Genomic DNA, 20,191 nt, shown 5'->3' with positions numbered 1-20,191 from the left:
TGTCAATGAAAGATTCCTTCACTGACAGTCGGGTTCTAAGGTAAACTGATTTGGTTACAAAGCCAACAGATCACCTATGGTCTGCAGTACACGTCTTAACCACAAGTAAACTGCTGCCATCTAGTGGTGAAAGTTGGACCAACAGTGAGAACGATAATTGAATCCAGAGTTTAAAACGAACATTTGGCTCCCAACAGATATTGGATTTTTTTTTCAGTGAGGAAGAGGACTTCATGTATTCTTCAGAAATTGTATTTTGGAAATTGAATTTCTTTTGAAGAACGACACAAATATCATTTAAAGCAGAGTTTTTCTATGGTTTCAAACATGTCAGTCTACATAACTTTGCAGATTTTGATAAAAAAAACCACATATGTACAACAAATAGATCATGATGTTTTATTATATCATAAGTTAAATTATGTTTTCATGCCTAACAGGAAATTCACAATCTGCAGCAGTAGCTATTTCAAGTAGTTTACAAGAGTCTCACCGTCACCAGCTGCTACATTAAAGTGATGCACAAACTAATGCATCAATAGTTATGATCAAATTATGTAATATGCACTACTCTGACATGGTCTTCAAGTATACTGTGATGCTAATATGATCCTCTTATGCAAAAAGTAAAGTTTTGTACTTTTACATGTAACAAAATATTTCCATGATGTCGCACTAAATAAAAGATTTGCTTTCTTGCTTCAATGTCGACCCAGATGATGATGATGAAGATTTTGAAACTAAGTTTTCAGGCACTCATATTGTAGATGACCTGCAGATATTAGAGAAAAGTATGAAAAAGAGTGAAGGATTTAGCAAACTTATATCTTTTCTTCTCTTCTACCCCATTAATCGTCCCAGGACTCTTCAGATTCACGTGGCCACACTTTGGTTTATTTATGAAATAAACTAAAATTAAAACTATGTTAAACTTCACCAGCTACAACATATAAATACCATCTACACATTTTTATAAATGTAATAATACCTCTGTACTTATATGCATTTGAATGCAGGACTTCTACTACATTGTTATATTGGATAAGTAAACAAACCCCGAGGGCCTCACCCGGTTACATTACCATGTCAAATAATTTAATAACTTACAGATACAGAGACATATTTTCCAGTGTCCCCTGTGGGGAGGATGATACATGGCACCAGCCCCCCTCCCCTCCCCTCCCCCTCTTCCTCTCTGACCGAGCAAAGGTTGTGACTGCGGGGCGGAAACCAACCGAGCCGAGGCCCCGCCCACCTCCACCCTGCCCTGTCCGCTCGTCTCTTCCTGGATCATCCAACTCCGCATCCGTGAAGTAAGTTGTTTGAAATATTATATTTGTTTCCTGTGAATGTCCGCGCCAATATTGATCCTACGTTTGCGCAACTGCGCAGTTCTTCCACGTAGTGTAACGAACAGGAGATTAGCCTTCGCCCAATTGAACCGACGGAGCCGCTGTTAAAGCTGTTTAACGGTTTCTCAACGGCAACACGCGTCGCAGTTATTCAATGTTTAAACACTGTCCAATACGAGCAGTTTCATCGACACTGCCCGACCCGTTATTCTCCCTGGCGCCGTGTGATTGGCTGTTTAGACCAGAAGATGCTAAATGCTAAACACCAACTTCGTCTCAAAGTATTATGCAACATTCACGGAAGACCAGGGGTCCGTAAGCTCCCGGACACCTACTGCGACGAAGGGGCGAAGTGGCCCGTTAAGCTCGACAGTGTGTCGGGTTAATATTCACCTCATATCATAATCAGATTACTGAAGGAGTCCTGTAAAAACCATAGCTTCTTAGCTAGTTGGCTAATTGAGACATCGTAGGCCTGCGATGCTCGGCGACACGAGTTGTTTTTTTGCTGACCATTTCCAGTGATCACTGTAAAATTGTAAAACTCCAATCAGGAGGTGCAAATGTGCACATACTCGCGCGTTAGCGTGTCATAAAGTGTAAAAAATAAATTAAAAAAAGACAAGAAAGAGAATTAGAGCAACTATAGCAAGTTGTTGACTTGTGGTTTGAATCTGAATCTGGTTCTATCTGAATAGTCAGCATCATCAAAAATAATATAGCGACGTACAAAACACTACTGCGTTACATGTTATTCATTTGTGAAATTATTTTTCACATGTCAGACATATGCGAATCTGGAATTTCTCACTCGTACTTGTCACATCTTCGGATCGTAAATGTGTGATGTGAATGATGGTGTTTCCGATAACATTTGAACGCCTCTCCGGCACTTGGAAAGGTCCGAAGGAGAGAAGCTGGAAAGCAACAGGGGAGTGTCAACATCCGACGCCCTTCAGGAAGTGACCTTTAACACCGTTTGTTTCACACAATGGTGTATCTTCTGAATTCAGAATCATTTAGTCTAAACTCTTACTAAAAAAACAAATAAAGTCAGATTTAAACACGTCTTTGATTGGCTGCAAATTACTCAGATGAAGTCGTGATAGTACAGTCAGGCAGTGATCTAGTCATAAACATTTAGATGTGGGGAAAAAATGTGCATTATAACTAAAGAGTATGTCCTGGAGCACCTGTACGTCTCACCGAGATGTCAAAAACAACAATGAATTCTCCCATTGCCTGATTTCTTGTGTGCATGTAAACAAAGTGAATTTACAGTCTGCTCGATTATCACTCATTGCTACTGAAGGACCTGCAGCTGTAATGAGTGTTGTGCTTAGTTATGGGACGGCACAGAGTCACCCTAACAGCTGTGTGATTCCAACAACAACAATTCAGATGATTGGGATCCTCTGAAATGGGGATTTTGGGTGGTCTCGTGTGTAACTGAAAAGATTCAGGGACAGTGCGTCACGCTGGTGGTTTTGAGAAGAGGGAAGAAAAACTTGAACTGAGCTGAACTCTCTTATATAACAAAGAGTAGGGTCATGTATCATCGTCATATGTTAAGGACCTTGGCAGAAGGGAGTGGTGAATTCCTGACATCATATGCAGACAATGCAGTTGAACAGTTTCATATTGTTTGTGACTGGGACTTATTGTAAAATTGAAAACCAGGAAAACATGTGGTGTTTTTGTTGTTGTTTCAGCTAACTTAATATCAGAGTGGGCCTTTTTATTGTGAAGACAACAGATGGGTACAGGTTTAGGGGTTGGGTATCAGTTTGCATTACATTGAGAGTTCTGGAAATTCCATACTAATAGTAGATGATTTTTGAACTGTCATTTGCATTTTGCTAATGCTGGACAGCTGCTTTTTCTGTGTTTTTATGGTGTTTAATCATCATGAACAAAAACAAATAAAGCCAATTAAGTCACAACATTACAAAAATGTTATAATAGTATATAGTCCTTAACTGCCGTAAAACCTAAATACAAAACTTTAGCATTATCTTGTTTGTGTTACAACTGGAGATCCATGGTGATAAAGCAAACCAGATAAATGAAGGGAAGCCTCAACATGTGACAACAACAGCAGCCATTGTCTTTTCACAGACTGAATGAATGCTCTACACATGGTAGTGGTGATTCTTATGTTTTGCCATCAGCAGCAAACCCTACAGGAGCAGAGGCATTTTAGGGGAGAGGGTACATTTAGACTAGAATTTCTGGGAGTTCCTGGTTTCCTCAAATGCAGATCACAGTAACAAGCTCATGTCGCCTCCAGATTCTGAAGATGAGCTACCCAGGATACCCTCCTCAGTCCGGTGGATACCCACCACAGGCAGGGGGCTACCCACCTCAACCAGGAGCATATCCACCTCAAGCAGGGGGCTACCCCCCACAGGCAGGGGGCTACCCCCCACAGGCAGGTGGCTACCCCCCACAGGCAGGAGGCTACCCCCCACAGGCAGGCGGATACCCCCCACAGGCAGGCGGATACCCACCCCAAGCTGGCGGTTACCCCCCTGCAGCAGGCGGCTACCCTCCAGCAGCAGGGGGCTACCCTGCCCAGTCAGGGGGCTACCCTGCCCAAGCTGGAGGCTTCCCACCTCAGGCAGGAGGATACCCACCTCAGCCTGGAGCAGGAGGCTTTCCTTCTATGCCTCCAGCAGGTGAGGTCACAAGATGTTTTTGGAGTCCTGATGATTTATAGGCTACTATACCAACAACAGGCCAGATAATTGTGATTTTTTTTCTTTCTTTAAATTAATTGCAATTTATGTCAATGTTTTCTTTGCAGGTGGAGGCTGGGGTGCAGCACCAGGCGGTTATGGCGCAGTACATACGTTCTTATCTCACTCACGTCTGCAGAACAATGTCTCTTATAACATATGGACTGACTTAAGCTAAATCTCCTGTTTGCTTAAATCACCTTATCTTAACTAGCCTTACTAAGCCTTATTTGCTCTATATGAAGTTTGTCACCCGGTTCTTAGCACTTATATCTGTCCTTTGTTTGCAGCCAGGAGGGGCTCAGCAGGGATACCCAGGAGGCCCTGCCCCAGGCCAACCCATGCCAAATTACCCTGGTGCCCCTGCCATGAACCCCTCAATGCCTGGATATGGCAGTGGAGCTCCGTCCAACTCTCTGGCACCTGCTGTTCCTGTAAGATGCATTTGTCTTTACTCTAGGACTTACAGAATGTTCCAATGCACACTCTATTTGTTATTTTATCAATATATTTTTTCCCAATGTTTATCTATGATTTATAGAAAGGATACAGGGGTTCTATTAAAGACTTTCCAGGGGCTGATCCACTGAGGGATGTTGAAGTTCTTCGAAAGGCCATGAAGGGTTTTGGTAAGAAAGTTCAAATGTATTGTCATTACGAAAACAAGAAGTTTTTTCATTAAATAAATAAAGGAATAATTTGAAACCAAAAACATCTGGAATAGGCACTGATGAAAACGCCATTATTGAACTTCTGGGAATTCGTACCAGCAAGCAGAGGGTTCCAATGGTTGCTGCCTACAAAACCACATATGGAAAGGTACATTATCTAATATTTATTTTGTTTAACTTTCTTTTTTTTCGTTTGATTTTAATATAGTTGAACTTGCCTTTCCTGCTCCCCATATGACCTTGTTCTCATGTCTTTTTTTGTTTTGTATTTTTCCCTCTTAGGATTTATTCCATGATCTGAAGTCTGAGCTCACTGGAAACTTTGAGCAACTGGTTATTGCCATGATGATGAGTCCCTCGCACTTTGACGCATCTGAACTCAGAGAGGCTATAAAGGTTGGAAGCTTCAGTTATTGTGTCAGCAAATTGTGGTTTTGTTGTCCAAACCACATTGTGTGACTCACCGTATAATAGGGAACTAAGAACCCAAAAAAATCCCTTAAGTAAAAGTGAATGCCAGATAATATTTCCAGATATATTTACTTTTCGAAATGGATTTGTCTTTGAATGTCTTTTTTTCTATATTTTTTTTAGGGTGCAGGAACTGATGAAGCTTGTCTGATCGAGATTCTGTCATCCCGCTCCAATGCAGAGATCCGTGAAATCACTAGAATCTACAAGGCTGGTAAGTTCTCATGTTCACATTTATACCTTTTGCAGCAGATTGTCCGTCCATCTGTCGTTCCAATCCTCATGAATGGGATATTTGAGGAACACCTTGAGGGAATTTTTTTTGGGTCAAATTTGCCAAAAGCTTGGACTCGAGGATTACTTGATTAGACTTTTGTGGTCAAAGGTCCCTTTGACCTCAAAGGGTGATTATATGTGATTGTAATTTTATACTATATATATCATATTCATATCCAAAAAGTCAAACGTCAGCTTCACTGTGACATGATGATATTCTGTAAAAACACTTTGGCACAAGTGCCATTATTCAACTCCCTCAGGAACAGAAGTAGAGTTTGTGACTACGTCTGTGACCCAGTTGAGGGGTCGGTCTACCCAGTCTATGAAAAACACACCTTCAAAGACTGGGTAGACCGCAAAGGCTGAGCCAAAACATGACATCCTGGTCTACGGAGGATTTCCTATGTGCATCACCTGCTTGCCCCACTCTTACCATCGCATCGTAAGCTACTTTGAGCCACTGCATTTACTGCAGCTCAGCCGGCCGCATAGCTAGCTTGTTAGCTTCGTCGCTCGCGCACAATGAATCCTGGGATTGGGTTGGCCCGAGGAGGATCCACGAGCATCCAAATGCAGAAGGATCTTGCTTTTTGTTCTTTTAATGAACTTCCACTCTAATACAGTAGACATTCTGCAGAACAAGAGCAACACATCTCGATAAAGTCAGAGAATAATATTTATATACCCTTATATTGAAGATACAAAAATGCAATAAGATTGTTGTTAGAATAAAAAACAACAACCTGTCAATCGGTTTGATTGACAGGTTGACAGTGATAGCATCTCACAGCCTTTTATGTTGACTTAGATAATGGATTTTAAAAAGTGGTGTCTTTAAAAAAAGAAGAAGCAAATATTATGCAAATTAGTTTATTTTCCTGAAAACCCACACTTTCCTTCCAGATTATGGGAAGAGCCTGGAGGACGCCATCAACAGTGATACCTCCGGTCACTTCCGCCGACTCCTGGTCTCTCTCTCTCAGGTAGCTGCTGCACTTTTTTTAAACCTCATTCAAAACAAGCGTTCACATAAATTATAACTGGTGCCAACTTTCAAGAATTGATAATGTTTGTTCAGTGAACACAACATGTCTCTCTCCATCCAGGGAAACCGTGACGAAAGGGAGACTGTTGACATCTCTCTGGCCAAACAGGATGCTCAGGTACTGGTTTGAAGGTGCTTCGGTGTTGAAGCATTCTTGGAAGTAATTGGCAAGCCTGATCATGTTCCACTTTTAATGTGTGTTTGTGTGTGTGCAACAGAAACTTTATGCTGCTGGAGAAAATAAAGTGGGAACTGATGAGTCTCAGTTTAATGCCATCCTGTGTGCTCGCAGCAAGCCTCACCTCCGAGCAGGTGTGTTATTTCAACATCTTCTTTTCTACCTCTCTTGAAGCTCCTAAAATAAATAAATAAGTTTGTTCCAGTGTCATAGCTGCACGTGTTGAAATTTTTGGTAGATATATACTTTTACATGTTATCAAATATTATGATTATAACTATCTTGCACCGGAATTTTGTCTTTGTTAGTCTTTCAAGAGTACCAGCACATGTGTGGGAGAGACCTTGAGAAGAGTATCTGCAGGGAAATGTCTGGACATGTGGAGGATGGCATGGTGGCTGTGGGTATGTTCTTTTTTCCAAGTGCCTTTCCAAAAACATGTTGAAGCTCTAAGTATATATTGAAGTCAGTTGTCAAGATGTTTGTTTTGCAAAGCTTTCTTGGAAGAACTAAAAATGTCTTGCAGATGAATACAGGCTGCTGTTAAATAAAAAAAATATTTAAACTGCAATGATGATTGATCTGAAGAAATTGATGGACTGGGAAACTTAAAGCTGCACGATCGTCTGAAGATGTCAGTTTGAAAATAGAACAATGTTTAGAAAACCACCACATATTAATAGACAATCATCTTGACTCAAAATCATATGAAATGGAGAACATCTGAAATAATTTGGGAACCCAGCACAAAAAAACAGTATGGAATATCATGATATGAATTTGTGGGGTTCATCAAACTGCAGTAAAGATCTGTTGTTAGATTTGTCCAAAAATCTTTTACACAAATGAAAAATGTGTTTTTAAAAGTCATACAGGGACTTGACATCAATTTCTGCTCCTATTTTCTAGTGAAATGCATCAAGAACACTCCTGCTTACTTTGCAGAGAGGCTCTACAAGGCCATGCAGGTACATCTGTTTTTAATCATATCATTTTATTCTTATTATCACAAATGATCGTTTCCTACTCTGAGCATGGACTGTGTGGGACAGAGGAGTATTTCACTGTCAACGGAGTCATTTTAGCTGCTTTTAAATATGCACTGAAGACAGGACATTTTCCTGCAATTTTCCAGAGGGGCTGTATGTGAGAACGCAAATGTCCTCAAATGTTGGTCTGGACATTTTCCGGAACACATAGTTCCCGAAAAATGTCCTAGTGAGCCCATGTGAGAATACAGCAGGAAACTCTCCGGAAAATTTACCGCAAACTTATTGGAGTGCGTTGACGATTTCTGTATGCTCTACCCAGTCGCCACAGAATTTACCGGAAGGTTTCCTGCTCTTGTGAACGTGTCTGACTGGTACAGTCTCCTGCAGCCTTCGTCATATGTGAAAGGCCAACTCCAGAACCAATTATCCAGACATTTTCCAGAGTTCATGTCTGAAAACAGTTATCGTGATGTGTTGACAGGGTGCAGGGACCAAGGACAGAACCCTCATCCGGATCATGGTGACCCGCTCTGAGACTGATATGCTGGACATCAGAAAGGAGTATGTGAAGACCTATGGAAAATCCCTCTACAATCACATCTCAGTAAGTCCAGCACATTGCATTATTACTATGATTACATTTAGTGATCTTTTCCTTTTCAATCCTCATATGATACATCTGCCTGTTTTGCTCAGGGTGATACCTCTGGGGATTACAAGAAGATGCTACTGAAGCTGTGCGGGGGCAACGACTAGAAAGAAAAGAAGACAACTTATAGGACAGTATATATGTCCAAACTGAAACAATGTTATAGGATATTATATATCACCTCTGATGCATGCAGTTAGTTTTCCTGTAACAAAAGTAAATCAATATTAGTTTTGTATTCTATTCAAAGACATGATAGATTGTATGACTGCCAAATAATAAATAGATATTAATATGAAGATTTTTTAAATACACAGTAGATAGATAGATTTATCATTATTGGATAATAGGTGGAGGCCTAAAGCAAAAGGCAGGAAACCAGAAAATGGCATACTTAATAAAAAACAAAAACCTTATTGTTGTACTAACTAAGAAAAACTTAGGCAAGTGACTCATTTATCTAATAAATGAGGTACAATTTTACGCAGTTCTTGACAAATATACTATTTCAGCGTTACTGGGGCAAAGTTTACCGCACTGCCAAGCATTTCAACTATGTAAAAGTTGTAAAATATATAGCAGTGAGAGACTTAAGTGAGTTCTAGCAAAAATAAAACTTCAGGACATTTTTTTCAAAATCGAAGGAATAAAGATCTGCAAAGGGGCGTCTCCTCAAACTTTTAAGTGCCCATGAGAGTGCCTAAGAGTTTTACTTTTGCTTGAAAGTCTGTGATAAATTATCTTTTCACTATATATTATTTATATCAGCTCTACAAAATGCCTCAGTTTTGCTCCTGCAATGTAAAGCTATACAATCATTGTTCAACATTAACAGACGGTGTTGCCTTTTACTGAATATATAGAGCCAAAGCATTAAGACAAATCATGTTGTGCCTTTTGTCAGGGCTGCAATGCTGTTCAGAAATAGTTGGAGTTACACTGTGCAATTATCTCATGAACAATCTATAATCATACTTGTGTTGTGGCAGAAATTTAATCCTTACATTGTTTGTGTTTTAATAATTAGTTTACATTTCCTTTCAGTGTCCTCTACTGGTTTGTATGTTGTCCTGCCAGTAGGGGGCTCTTGGCTCACATGAAGTGCCATTCCTTATGTCTGTAAGAGTTTGGCATTGAACCCAATATCTAATGCACTAACTTTACTTTGAAATCATCCTTATAACGTGATCATTATTAAAACTGAATGGATGCCCTTTCAGTTTTCTAACATGTTGCCATCTGATAGCTGCAGTGTCTCCAGAGACAGCAGTACAAACAGTCACTTGTCATTTCAATTAAATTTTTTTTGCCATATCTGGGTTGTATTTGTGAACTGGGGCCGTGTTTTGCATGATACGTGGCTTGTGGTTTTTCTCTGAGCCAGCACACAATGAGCAAATTTGCATTTAAAAGACAGTCTCCTTTTCACCACCTCTCCATCTCCATCCTCAGAGTGTCACGAGCTGTATGTTCAGTTAAAAGGTGCAAGTAATGTGGCTTACATAAGTCATGGCTGTGTGCATGTGCTGTAAAATCTGAGAGGGAGAGAAAGTGTTCAGGTTTGCTTTGCAGCTCGAGTGATACGGCACAGAAAGCTTTTTCTTAAGGCCTATAAATAGTGTCCATATTGGGGATGTGGTTAAAGTCTTCTTTCTGTTGTGTTCACTGGCGTTAAAGTGCCACCTCAGAGGACCTGCAATGGGGAGACTTTACTGAACCTCATTTCTTACTGCCCCATTCTCACGTCAACATTTTCTCATATACACTCAAAGTGAAAAGCTTGCCACCAGCTGGAGGACAAAGAGGGATGAATATTTGATTGTGGTATTTGTGTATTTTCTCTCTGGTGGAGACTGTGTGCCGTGATACCCCCTGAAATATATAGGTCAAAAGGAAATCTGGGGAGGGGGGGGGGCTTTCCATTTGCCTCGCTTTTACTTTTAGAGACAAAACAGAACACTTCCTTGATCCTGATTTCCAGACAAAGTGCTTTAATTATTAACATGTGGACTTCTTCGCGGGATGCTGCACCCTTTGCACTTAAACACACACACACACAGGGTTACACTGCCTTATTGGAGATGTCAGACACACGTGCAAATAGGAGTCGTGTCCGTCATTAGTATTTGTCCTTGGCATTAGTTCTAGTGTGATATAGGTCAGTGATTAGCTCGAGGCCCTCATCCTTCATATCTCACCTCCAGAGCTTTCTCTCCTCTTAAATTACCATTTAAACGGTTTTTATTTGAATTGTGGCTGATCCACTGCAAGGCAGAAAACTCTTAAAACTTGTCATACCCAAAGATGAAATCAAAAAATGGTGCGTTTTTAGAGATTCTTCAGATTCCATGTTTTTAAATCTTTGAATGCCAAATTATTCATATTTCATGTGTTACTCTGAAACAAAACTCCTACAAACATAAAGGAGAGAAAAAAGGAAAATACCAAAGTCATCTCATTATACTTTTGTTTCACAGGCACATGAAATGTAATCTTAATGAAATTCAATTCAGTAAATCTGCTGGGACTCGCCAGTGTTTTACCTTAATTCACATCTTCATAATACTCTCTTATGAACAATCAGTACGTAAGTAAGTATTGACCAAATTGTTTATTTGCAGTGGATTTACTCCAGCCGTACAATAAGGAATGTGTGGTTGAGTGACATTTGGTTGCCAGGGTTATAATCCTGCTTTAATCTTCATGAGTGCATATGAGCAAATTACAAACCCGAGGATTTGATCAACAACGAATAATGAGATGTATCGGCAGATACCACTAGCCCGTCTGCAGAGCTGCAACCTGCACAGTTTGAGGTTCGCCCTCTGTTCTGCAAAATATGAGAATAAACCCTGTTCAACCTGTTCCTTGTACTCGTGTGTGCAGTCTGTATACATCCAGCAAGAGTGGCTTTGAAGAGGAGCGGCACACAGCCAGAGGGCAGCGTGTTATTCTATAAATCACCACAATATAACCGCCTGAGTTTGAAGATGTAAGAGTGTAACATCCCCCATTTCAATCTGGTGTGATGGTTTTTAAAATGTACATCATTTCTAAACATTTCAACAAGTATTCTTGGTGAAACCCCAAGATGGATTTTCTCTGCAGGAAAAAAAAGAAATTGGTGGAGTTGTTGCATAACTTCTAACATTGTTGAAGCTGTTTTAAACTTAAGTGGGGAAATGTATAGGCACAGTGTGTACCGCATTAAGCTTTAAAGCCAAGCCAAGTGTGCTCCACCTCACTCCAGATGAGAGTCACAGTCCTCATGAGGCTAGCCCACCGAAGCCCCTTACCAATATGTAGTACTGTCAGCAATCATGGCTAAACAAGCTTGGAGTACATTTCCATTATCACCATTTCACCAGGTGAAATATAAGAATTGACAGATAACAATCATAAGATGCTCTTACACATGATATCATGATTTCTTAAGGATTTCAGTGGTATGTGACAGCTGCCTCCTCTGAGATCTGACGGATTATGTGGAGCAGAAGAAAGCTCACAGAGTGTGGCAGATGTGTCAGGGGACAATCCAGGCAACTATACTATCTGGATGTATATACAATCGTATCTTCAAGAGATGAGATTAAAGTTTGACTTAAAAGCCATTACAATTCCCTCAAAATTAAATTATAACATATTTAGAAATGCACAATGTATGTGCAACATCACTAACGGGATTCACAGAACAGATCAAGGTTCGGGAAGCAAAGGCCAAATCAATAAATGCATTATTTCAATGCAGTAATATTTACTGTATACAACTGCACAACTGTAAAGGCTTTGTGCGCGATAACAAGCAAAACAAATGCTTTATTCTAGGGCACCACTTACCCACTTGACACAATGGTTCTTAAACATAATAACCACTGACATTTAGTAACCCCTATAACGTCAGACCCTATAGACAGATTTGGGGAGATTACAATATCATTAAGGTTCTTTACAACAAAATGACTGAAATGACAAAGATTTAGTGGGATTGTTTTGTGTATTTTAAGGCAGTATACCCAACATGAGAATACAGACACGTGTATATAGGTGGATTGCTACAATGATCAACTCATCACTGTAAACCACAGATACAATTCACATTTTTGGAAGGAATATGGAATACAGAAATTATAGAAATTTCCCATCTTTGATAAAATATACCATATCTATTTTTGTTTTTGTTTTCTTAGTCAATGTCTGGTGTGTGTGTGTGTTTTTTTAGGTAGATTTTTGTAAAATCCTGAGTATGACCTTGTTTTACTTACAATACTTACTTTTTTAAATATGAAAGATCAGAACATTCCCATAAATAGAAAGGTTTTGTTTTTTATAAAAAAACAAACAACAAACAAAGGAGTTTAAAAAAAGGCGTGTGATAACAAAATGTGTAAATAAATGACAAAATAAATGTTGCGATACACTTTATTAATACAATCTTGGTACGACAGCCTATCAACTTGGTTGAACGCCCACGTGGGGCCACATAAGTGTATGTCGTATAAAAGTGTCCACTCGCACTTTTACTTGTCCTGCAGTTTCCTGCTCCACCACCGACTGAACACCACAAAAACAAACTAAGTGGATGATGGAATACTGAGGAAGTGGAGATTTTTATTAATAATGATTATTATCATTATTATTATTATTATTACAACAGTATCACATGTGCTACTTTTTCGTAATGGAGAGTAGATTAAAGTGGCGGATCGAGTTCAGGTGCGTCTGAAGTCGAAGCCCCGCCTCCGTTTACCTCAAACGTCCATGGCGCCGGGACGTGATTGGCCCAGAGGCTCCAGCTGCCCGGGCGGTGAGACATGGCGGAGGTCGAAGTCTCGCAGCAGCGAGCGCTCCGCAGGAGTTCGTTCACTTCGCAACATGTCGACGGAACCTGAGTTGGGGATGTTACTGCCGTCGCGCCTCGAGTGGAGCGGAGTCTAAAGAGGCAGAGTCGTCGTCGTCGTCTGGTTCGTTTTCCGGGGTAGGACGGAGGAGCAGCAGGAGGCAGGAGCGGCGGCGGCGGCGGTGGCGGTTGTTTGGGGGAAAAATGTGTTGTCATCTCCGCGCAGCAGTCAACAGCCCTGGGCAACAAATATGGCTACTTCTTGTGTATCCGTCAGTTCGGGTTGAGAAGCGTCCCGGTCGCGCCGAGCGGGGAAGTTGTGCCGCAGTCGCTCGGCAGTGAAGTTAAACTTTACCGCAGAGACTAAGAAGCTGGATTCGTCCCGACGCTGGTTCGGTTGACGCGAAGGAGTTCGGTGGAGGCGGCGGAGCGAAACGACGAAGAAGAAGGAGAAGAAGAAGGAGAAGGAGAAGAAGAAGGAGAAGAAGAGATGGAGCCCGAGCATAAAGAGTTGCTGGAGAAGTGCTACCAGCACCTGGTGGAGTCCATGACGGACGCGGACCGAGTCGTGGACGCGCTGGCTCGCGGCGGGACCCTCAGCCCGACGGAACGCTTCGAGCTGGGACACCAGTGCGCCTCCAACGCGGACAGAGTGGACCTGCTCCTGAAGACGCTGCTCGGCAAGGAGCGGGACCACTTCGCCGAGTTCTGCTCGGCGCTGGAGGAGGCGCACCCTCACCTGCACTCGGCGCTGCTGAGCGGCGTCGGGCCGGTGGACCGCACGACCGGTGAGGGAACAAATCACGGCGGTTGAAAACAACCGTGCGTGCGTGCGTGTGCGTGTGTGTGTATAAAGTGCTTAGAGCAACTTTTATTTTGGTTCCGATCCAGCCTGGTCTCGATCCTGCTTTAGGAGTATTGACCTTATGACAACTTGATGAAGGGCATGACTCTTCCACCCCCTGGGCAAGTATAATGAGAGAGAGAGGGCTGCACCATCATGGGACCTGATGCTTATTCACACACACACACACACACACACACACACACACACACACACACACACACACACACACACACACACACACACACACACACACTGCTGTGCTTGTTTCCTTTGCCATGTCACTAAGAGCACAGCCCTTTGTGAAAGTTTTTTTTAATGGACCTAAAAAGACCTAAACAATCGTGTGTGTGTGCGTGTGTGTGTGTGCGTGTGCGCGCGTGCGTGTGCGCGTGTGTGTGTGTGTGTGTAATGGTTGAAGAATCAAATGTGTGTAAATGCACACAATGCAGCAGTGACCGACTGAGTATTGAGGGGAGAATGAAAGATGTGTCATGGTACAGCACTAAGTGCAACTAACAATCATTTTCTTCATTTATTAATATGTAACGTATATATTTTTATTTTGTTTGGCTTATGAAGAATATCATGAAATATCCAGAGAACTGTGGTGATCTGCAGAACAGTAGAGCTGCGATAAACATTGTTTTCATAATGGATTTATTGTTTGGTTTATGAAATGTTAGAAAACATTCTGGAAAACTGCCCATTACACATCCCTCAGCCCACCGCAGCCTCTTCCGTTGGCTTCTTTTGTCCAACCCACAGTCCAAAGATAGTAAATTTTCACCAGGATAAAACGGAGACAACCACAAAATCCTCAAGCTACTGAGAATCTATTTGTTGCTTGATGAATGACTGAGCATAAATACTGCGTCACTTTTCTATGGATGATCTGTTCAAACCAAACTTTTTTAGACTAAGTTTCCACAGAGCTCAACAATTAAGCCACATAGTACAACTTACATTACAGTTAATAGTTTGGCTTTACACAATTTCCACCCTCTTGCCTTTTTAAAAAAAAAATATTCAGCCTCATCCAATATACCGGATTGGAACTTTTTATTATTTCTTTACATAAAAACAAACTTCTTGTAGACGATGCAGCCATGATATGGCACATATCTCAGCCTCTCCTTATAGTGTTGGGATGTCTTTCCTCTGCTCTGAAGTGCATTCAGTTTGATATGAGGTTCATTTTGTCCTCTGCTCACAAAATACTCTTGTTTCCCACTTCCTCACTCCTCTATTCTAAAGCTACTGAGATACGCGCCGGTCTTTTTTTATGATAATGTGTGCCCCCAAATTTCTCATCACTTAAAGCACTAAAACCTGCATTTAAATGCAGATAATGTTCAGCAGCAGAAATGCTTCCTGCACACTTGTTCATAGTCCTTGCTCAGTGTTCTCTACTGCACGTTTGCATTTCAAAAACAATATTTGCATCTGTAGTTAATTTGTCTACTCTCTCAGCTGTGGTGTTATACTCGGTGAACTGAATGTTTGTTATGCATTTATTCTGTCCTAATTATTTATAGTAGAAGTGAAGCCATGTTTCCATTTTATAATGTTTAGTTCTTTGCGCTGCATTTCAACAGTCGTCGTGCATAGAGTCTAAAAACGGAGTCCTGATAGACTTTCTCCTGCTGAAGAGGTTTGTACATGGAACATGCTCTGGGCTGGTCTCAGTAGATTTCGTGCAGTGTGCAGCTCAGTTGTTTGCAGTCACACGGGACACAAATGGGCTGAGCTGCTTTTTGCTACTGGGCAGACAGGTTCCTCCACTGCACAGCCAAAAGAAGGGCCTTTCCCCAGGAAAACAGTAGCTTGTTACAGACTGTTTTTTTTTTGAATGATATACACTGTCAGCCGCCCGATCTCGTTACTCCCCAGTCACCTAGAGTCCCAGAGCGAGAGAGACTGAGATCACCTTTTGAAATCAAAACAATGTGAACAAGAGAGAGATGGCTTTCTTATTTAACCCCAGCCAGTAATCTGAAATCAAATGTCAACAGCAGATATAAGTGTGGCCTATTAAAAATGATCTGAGCTGCAAGAACTTCACTGTGTTGTGCACCTGATGCAGTGCTTAAAAAGGTGTGTACACCCGAGGGTTTTATTTGGTTTTCTTTTTTAATGAAGGAAGATATTCTGTAGTTGTCTTATAAACATAGCTGCAGGGCTTGACAGTGGAGACCTTTTTGTTTACACATTATTCTCTTCTTAAAGAACAATAACGTGCCGGCAGCATATCACACAAGGGTGTGTGTCGTGGCTGACGTGTACCCTCGGTTAGACTGTGCTACTCCCAAAAAGACTGATCTTCGGTAGGAGGAGAGTAAAATGCCTGGTTTTCTTTATAAAGGGGAAGAAGTTTAGAGTATCCACTGCTATTTCCAATAGACGATGTTACAACTGATAAATGCATGCACTGAATTCAGTCTATGTAGTGATATTTAGAGATTCCCTGTGGATGTTTTCTACACTGTTCCAATGATCTACAGGTGACGATAACACAACAACATAGGCAGCAGAACACCAAAGGCAGTGAAGAAGAAGACGGCTAGCAAGTATATGTGGACGCAAACAAAGCAGGGTTTCAATTACTCCTATAAAATTGTCTTTGCAAATGTTTTATGGGGAAGGAAAAGAGGTCAAGGCGTTTTTAAGGATGCCAAGGATACACAAGTACAACAAGTGTGTTGTTGTGTAACACAAAATGTAAACATCATTTATTTTAGTTTACAAGAATCACTTTTAATTTCACAAAAATTAATGATTGCTGAACTTGGAGAAAATTCAATATCTCATCTTTAACTTGTCAGTTGCCTCTGAGATTTGAGAATATATTATAATCTATCGAATATAATATTGGAGCTGTCAGATCTGAGTCAGGCCATGTATTTTCATAAAAAGGGTTCAGTATTCCTTACACTGCTCCACTGACATTGAGTATCAGATGTGATTTAAGGAGCTATTACACTTTGTTTTTGGTCCCACCTCTGGGGAAAAAAAAGTGTTCTTCTGCAGACTAAGCTCTGCAGCAGTCAACCCCCTTTCCATCGTGTTCACATGAACGCTTAAGGTAAATCCGAAAATGTCCAAAGGGCATGGAGTGGCTCTGACTGTAGCTAAGAAATCAGCCTAAATGAGATACTTGAGTGGTGAGGGTCAGACCACAGCGAGGTCCAGGTCACATGACTTTCACGGAGCAGAAAAGTGAGTGAGCTATGACACAGTGAACCTTGCCCATTGAGACACTCTTTGCTCAAACAGAGTCATGGGAAACTTAAGCTAGAGCGAGAACAAAGAGAGCTTGATCCATGGGATGCCACGGTTCCTGAGGCACATCAGTCTTTTTTTTTCTTCTCTCAGTTCTCTGCTGGGAAAAAGAGGGGTGAGCCATGTTAGCTGGGCTCTTTCCAGTCTTAATCAAACTCACGGTCTCCTTTAGCTAGTGGGAACTCGGCCAACCGGGGATTGATTTAGAGGACTGCGACGTGGGTAAATAGAATCGTTTGTCATGCTCCTGCTCCGAGCCGAACGCTAGACTTTACATCAGGAGTGAAAGTTGCTGATTTAACTGAACTATAAGCTGCTCACCCCACAGCCAAGTTAGGGCCCAGTCAATGTACACTCCTGCCTTTTAAAGCGTGATTGCTATTCCTTTTTTTTTTTTTTTTGTCTGACACACTTGAAGGGTAGAAATGTGTGGAAGCGTCACATTAAGTGTGAAGAGTTACCTGTCGTGAGCAGTGTGGAAAAGATTTAGTTGACTAAAAAGTAACAACCATGTGAAGTTCAAAAATCAAACATTATACAGCCTAAAATTTGAGGATTTGTTCTTTTTCAGTTTTATATCATTCTGAGTTAAGTAATTTGAATTTTTGACAAAATAAAAATGAAATGGCAATGGACCATCTTTGACTATTTTTATATTAAACAATTGTTTTAAAAATGTCTAACTATACTCTAGGGGATATCGGAGTTTTGTGGCCAATATTGATATTTGAGACTTCAATCAATCTGATAATGAATATTTAATAAATATCTTTCAATGTTTCTTAAAAGAAGAATTATGACCATGATATATCCTGTGTGGTACCTATTTTCCTTGTTGAAAAATTCAGTTGTTAATGCTCTCTGGTGCATAAACCCTTTAAATGTAGATAAAGTTTCTCAATGACTCCAAGATCTGTGGACTTTCTGAACTCTGCGAAAAGCAGTATTTTCAGAGCATGGCGTGTCGAGCTCCAGTTCCGCCAACAGTGTCAAAAACAACACTGTGGCGGAGAGAAATGCTCGTCACGGTCTTTAAAGCGTCAGCGTACTGTACTCCACTAGAAGTGCTCGACACAAAGTCAAACGGCTTCAGAAACCTCTTGGCTATCCGGCTTAGCGTGGCAATTTCTGTAACCTTGTAAAACGAACAACCTGACATTCACACCTCTACACACATCAACTAGTTCTTTAGGTAATTTTTTTTCTCGATCATTTTTCCACAGTGAGTGTATTTTATCGGCAGAAGGTTATTGCCGTCAAAATGACATGAAATAACATACAAAGTGGATTTACTGGAGCTAAAGTTTTACCTATGATGAAAACGTTAGTTGCAGGCTTTCTGATAATCTTGAAAAAAATTACTATTCCTTTGTTGTTGTTTTTTAAATAACACCATCTTCTCCATAGTCCTTGGCGTTGTACCGAGGCTTCCTTTCTGTACAGTTAATTATGGATCACTGTAGGCTATAAAAGATGGGGCTTTCACAGGGGGGCACTGTGATGTTGTCAGAGGAGATAAAAGGAGAAGCTCTGAGGCTGCAGCCTCTTTGGGGCCCAGTGGCTAGTCAGTATTCAAGCTCCCTGACCAACTGATAATTAGCCACACTCTGCTGTCAGCCCACAGGCCCCGTCATCCCAAGTCGGGGAAAGTCCCACCTTATTATGCCTCCAGCTGGCCTTTTTTTTTTTTTTTTTTCAGCGAAGGCCCCTGAATGTAACCCAAGCTGCAGAGCCTTGATGTACCATACAATGCTGGAGATAATCATCCAACTATAATGCAGACATGCTCGAGTACACTCAGAGCTGACTTTAATGTTTTTGTTCGCCTTTGCAGGGTCCACTTACAGCGTCCTGTCCACCATGCCGTCAGACTCCGAGAGCAGCAGCTCCCTCAGCAGCTTAGGTGAGTGTGGCGCTCATGGCGGTGTTCAGGTGGCGGGTGAGGAAAATCACACAATAACACATTTTTGTTTGTGTATATTTGTATTAAATATGTTTTAAAGAAGTTGTTTGATAAACAAGTCATTGGTTCTCAGTCATTTGCTTGCTGCCTGTTTAGACTCCGAGCACATGCAAGTGATTACACAGATGTGAGAAGGATTTAGAAACCCTCTACCCCCGAACACGCGCACACACACACACACACACACAGACCTTTTTCTTTTAGTCCTTCTCCGAGGGAGAGAGGATTTGACTCGTTCGTGCCACTGAAAGCGAAACTTGGATTTTTTTTAACAGTGGAGGGGGGATTTCTTTGTGATATATTCACAAGCACTGAGGTTAATTATTAAAACAGTAAGGTAGAATATTAAATGGATTGTAGACTAAAATGGCAAGCAATGATTAAAAGATAAAAGTTAAGGTGTTGTCATGTTGCTTACTGTAGTTTGTTTGGTCCAGGAGCTGCAACAGACTTGACTGCAGTCAACAGTCTGAGAGTATTGAACCTTTCCAATGAGCTGTTTTCATCTTGTGTTGTTGTTCTCCAAGAACAATGGTCCAGAGTTCTGTTAAAACACATCCTCCATACACTTTGTTGTAATGGGCTGAGAGGATTTTAAACAAATCGACGCCGCCTCACTAATGCCCCCATCATTTGAGCTCTGTGAACGGCACATGCCACCAGTGACATGCTGACTCCCACAGGTACGCCTGCTCAAGCCTCCTCCCCCCCGCCCGCCCACATGGACATCCACCCCGTGAATGAGAAGATGGAGACGGTTCTGTTCCAGCTCCGACACGTGACCCGAGAGAGGGACGAACTTCGCAAGCGTCTGGCTCTCTCCTCGCCTGGAACCACCTTCGATGACTGCAGGTACTGGTTCTGATCACTGCCCGTTTTCCAAAACACGC

General features: G+C 41.4%; 2 protein-coding genes across 3 annotated transcripts in view; both read left to right on the top strand.

Annotated features, from left to right (window-relative positions):
• The first annotated feature begins 1,164 nt into the window (after positions 1 to 1,164).
• anxa11b (annexin A11b) lies at positions 1,165 to 9,689 on the top strand. Its single transcript, XM_035613715.2, has 15 exons — positions 1,165 to 1,313; positions 3,643 to 4,030; positions 4,159 to 4,196; positions 4,381 to 4,524; positions 4,632 to 4,719; positions 4,815 to 4,909; positions 5,044 to 5,157; positions 5,356 to 5,446; positions 6,415 to 6,494; positions 6,618 to 6,674; positions 6,775 to 6,868; positions 7,043 to 7,138; positions 7,644 to 7,702; positions 8,208 to 8,330; positions 8,423 to 9,689. The coding sequence occupies exons 2-15, from the start codon at positions 3,652 to 3,654 to the stop codon at positions 8,480 to 8,482; spliced, it is 1,518 nt and encodes a 505-aa protein (XP_035469608.1). The 5' UTR covers positions 1,165 to 1,313; positions 3,643 to 3,651; the 3' UTR covers positions 8,483 to 9,689.
• Positions 9,690 to 13,054: 3,365 nt separating this feature from the next.
• Positions 13,055 to 20,191, top strand: part of LOC118287079 (disks large homolog 5-like) — a 29,279-nt gene continuing 22,142 nt past the window's right edge. The window contains exons 1-3 of one of the 2 annotated variants that reach the window (XM_047327770.1): positions 13,055 to 14,000; positions 19,173 to 19,241; positions 20,000 to 20,153. In XM_047327770.1, the coding sequence (XP_047183726.1) occupies positions 13,703 to 14,000; positions 19,173 to 19,241; positions 20,000 to 20,153 (521 nt within the window). In that variant the 5' untranslated portion in view covers positions 13,055 to 13,702. Of the gene's footprint in view, positions 14,001 to 19,172; positions 19,242 to 19,984; positions 20,154 to 20,191 lie in introns of both variants that reach the window. The other variant, XM_035611846.2, reaches the window with a different exon arrangement.

Source organism: Scophthalmus maximus, chromosome 16 (assembly GCF_022379125.1).
Source record: "Scophthalmus maximus strain ysfricsl-2021 chromosome 16, ASM2237912v1, whole genome shotgun sequence".
Classification (NCBI taxonomy): domain Eukaryota; kingdom Metazoa; phylum Chordata; class Actinopteri; order Pleuronectiformes; family Scophthalmidae; genus Scophthalmus; species Scophthalmus maximus.
Note: the sequence above shows the minus strand (reverse complement) of the source record. Positions and strands in the feature narration are given on the sequence as shown.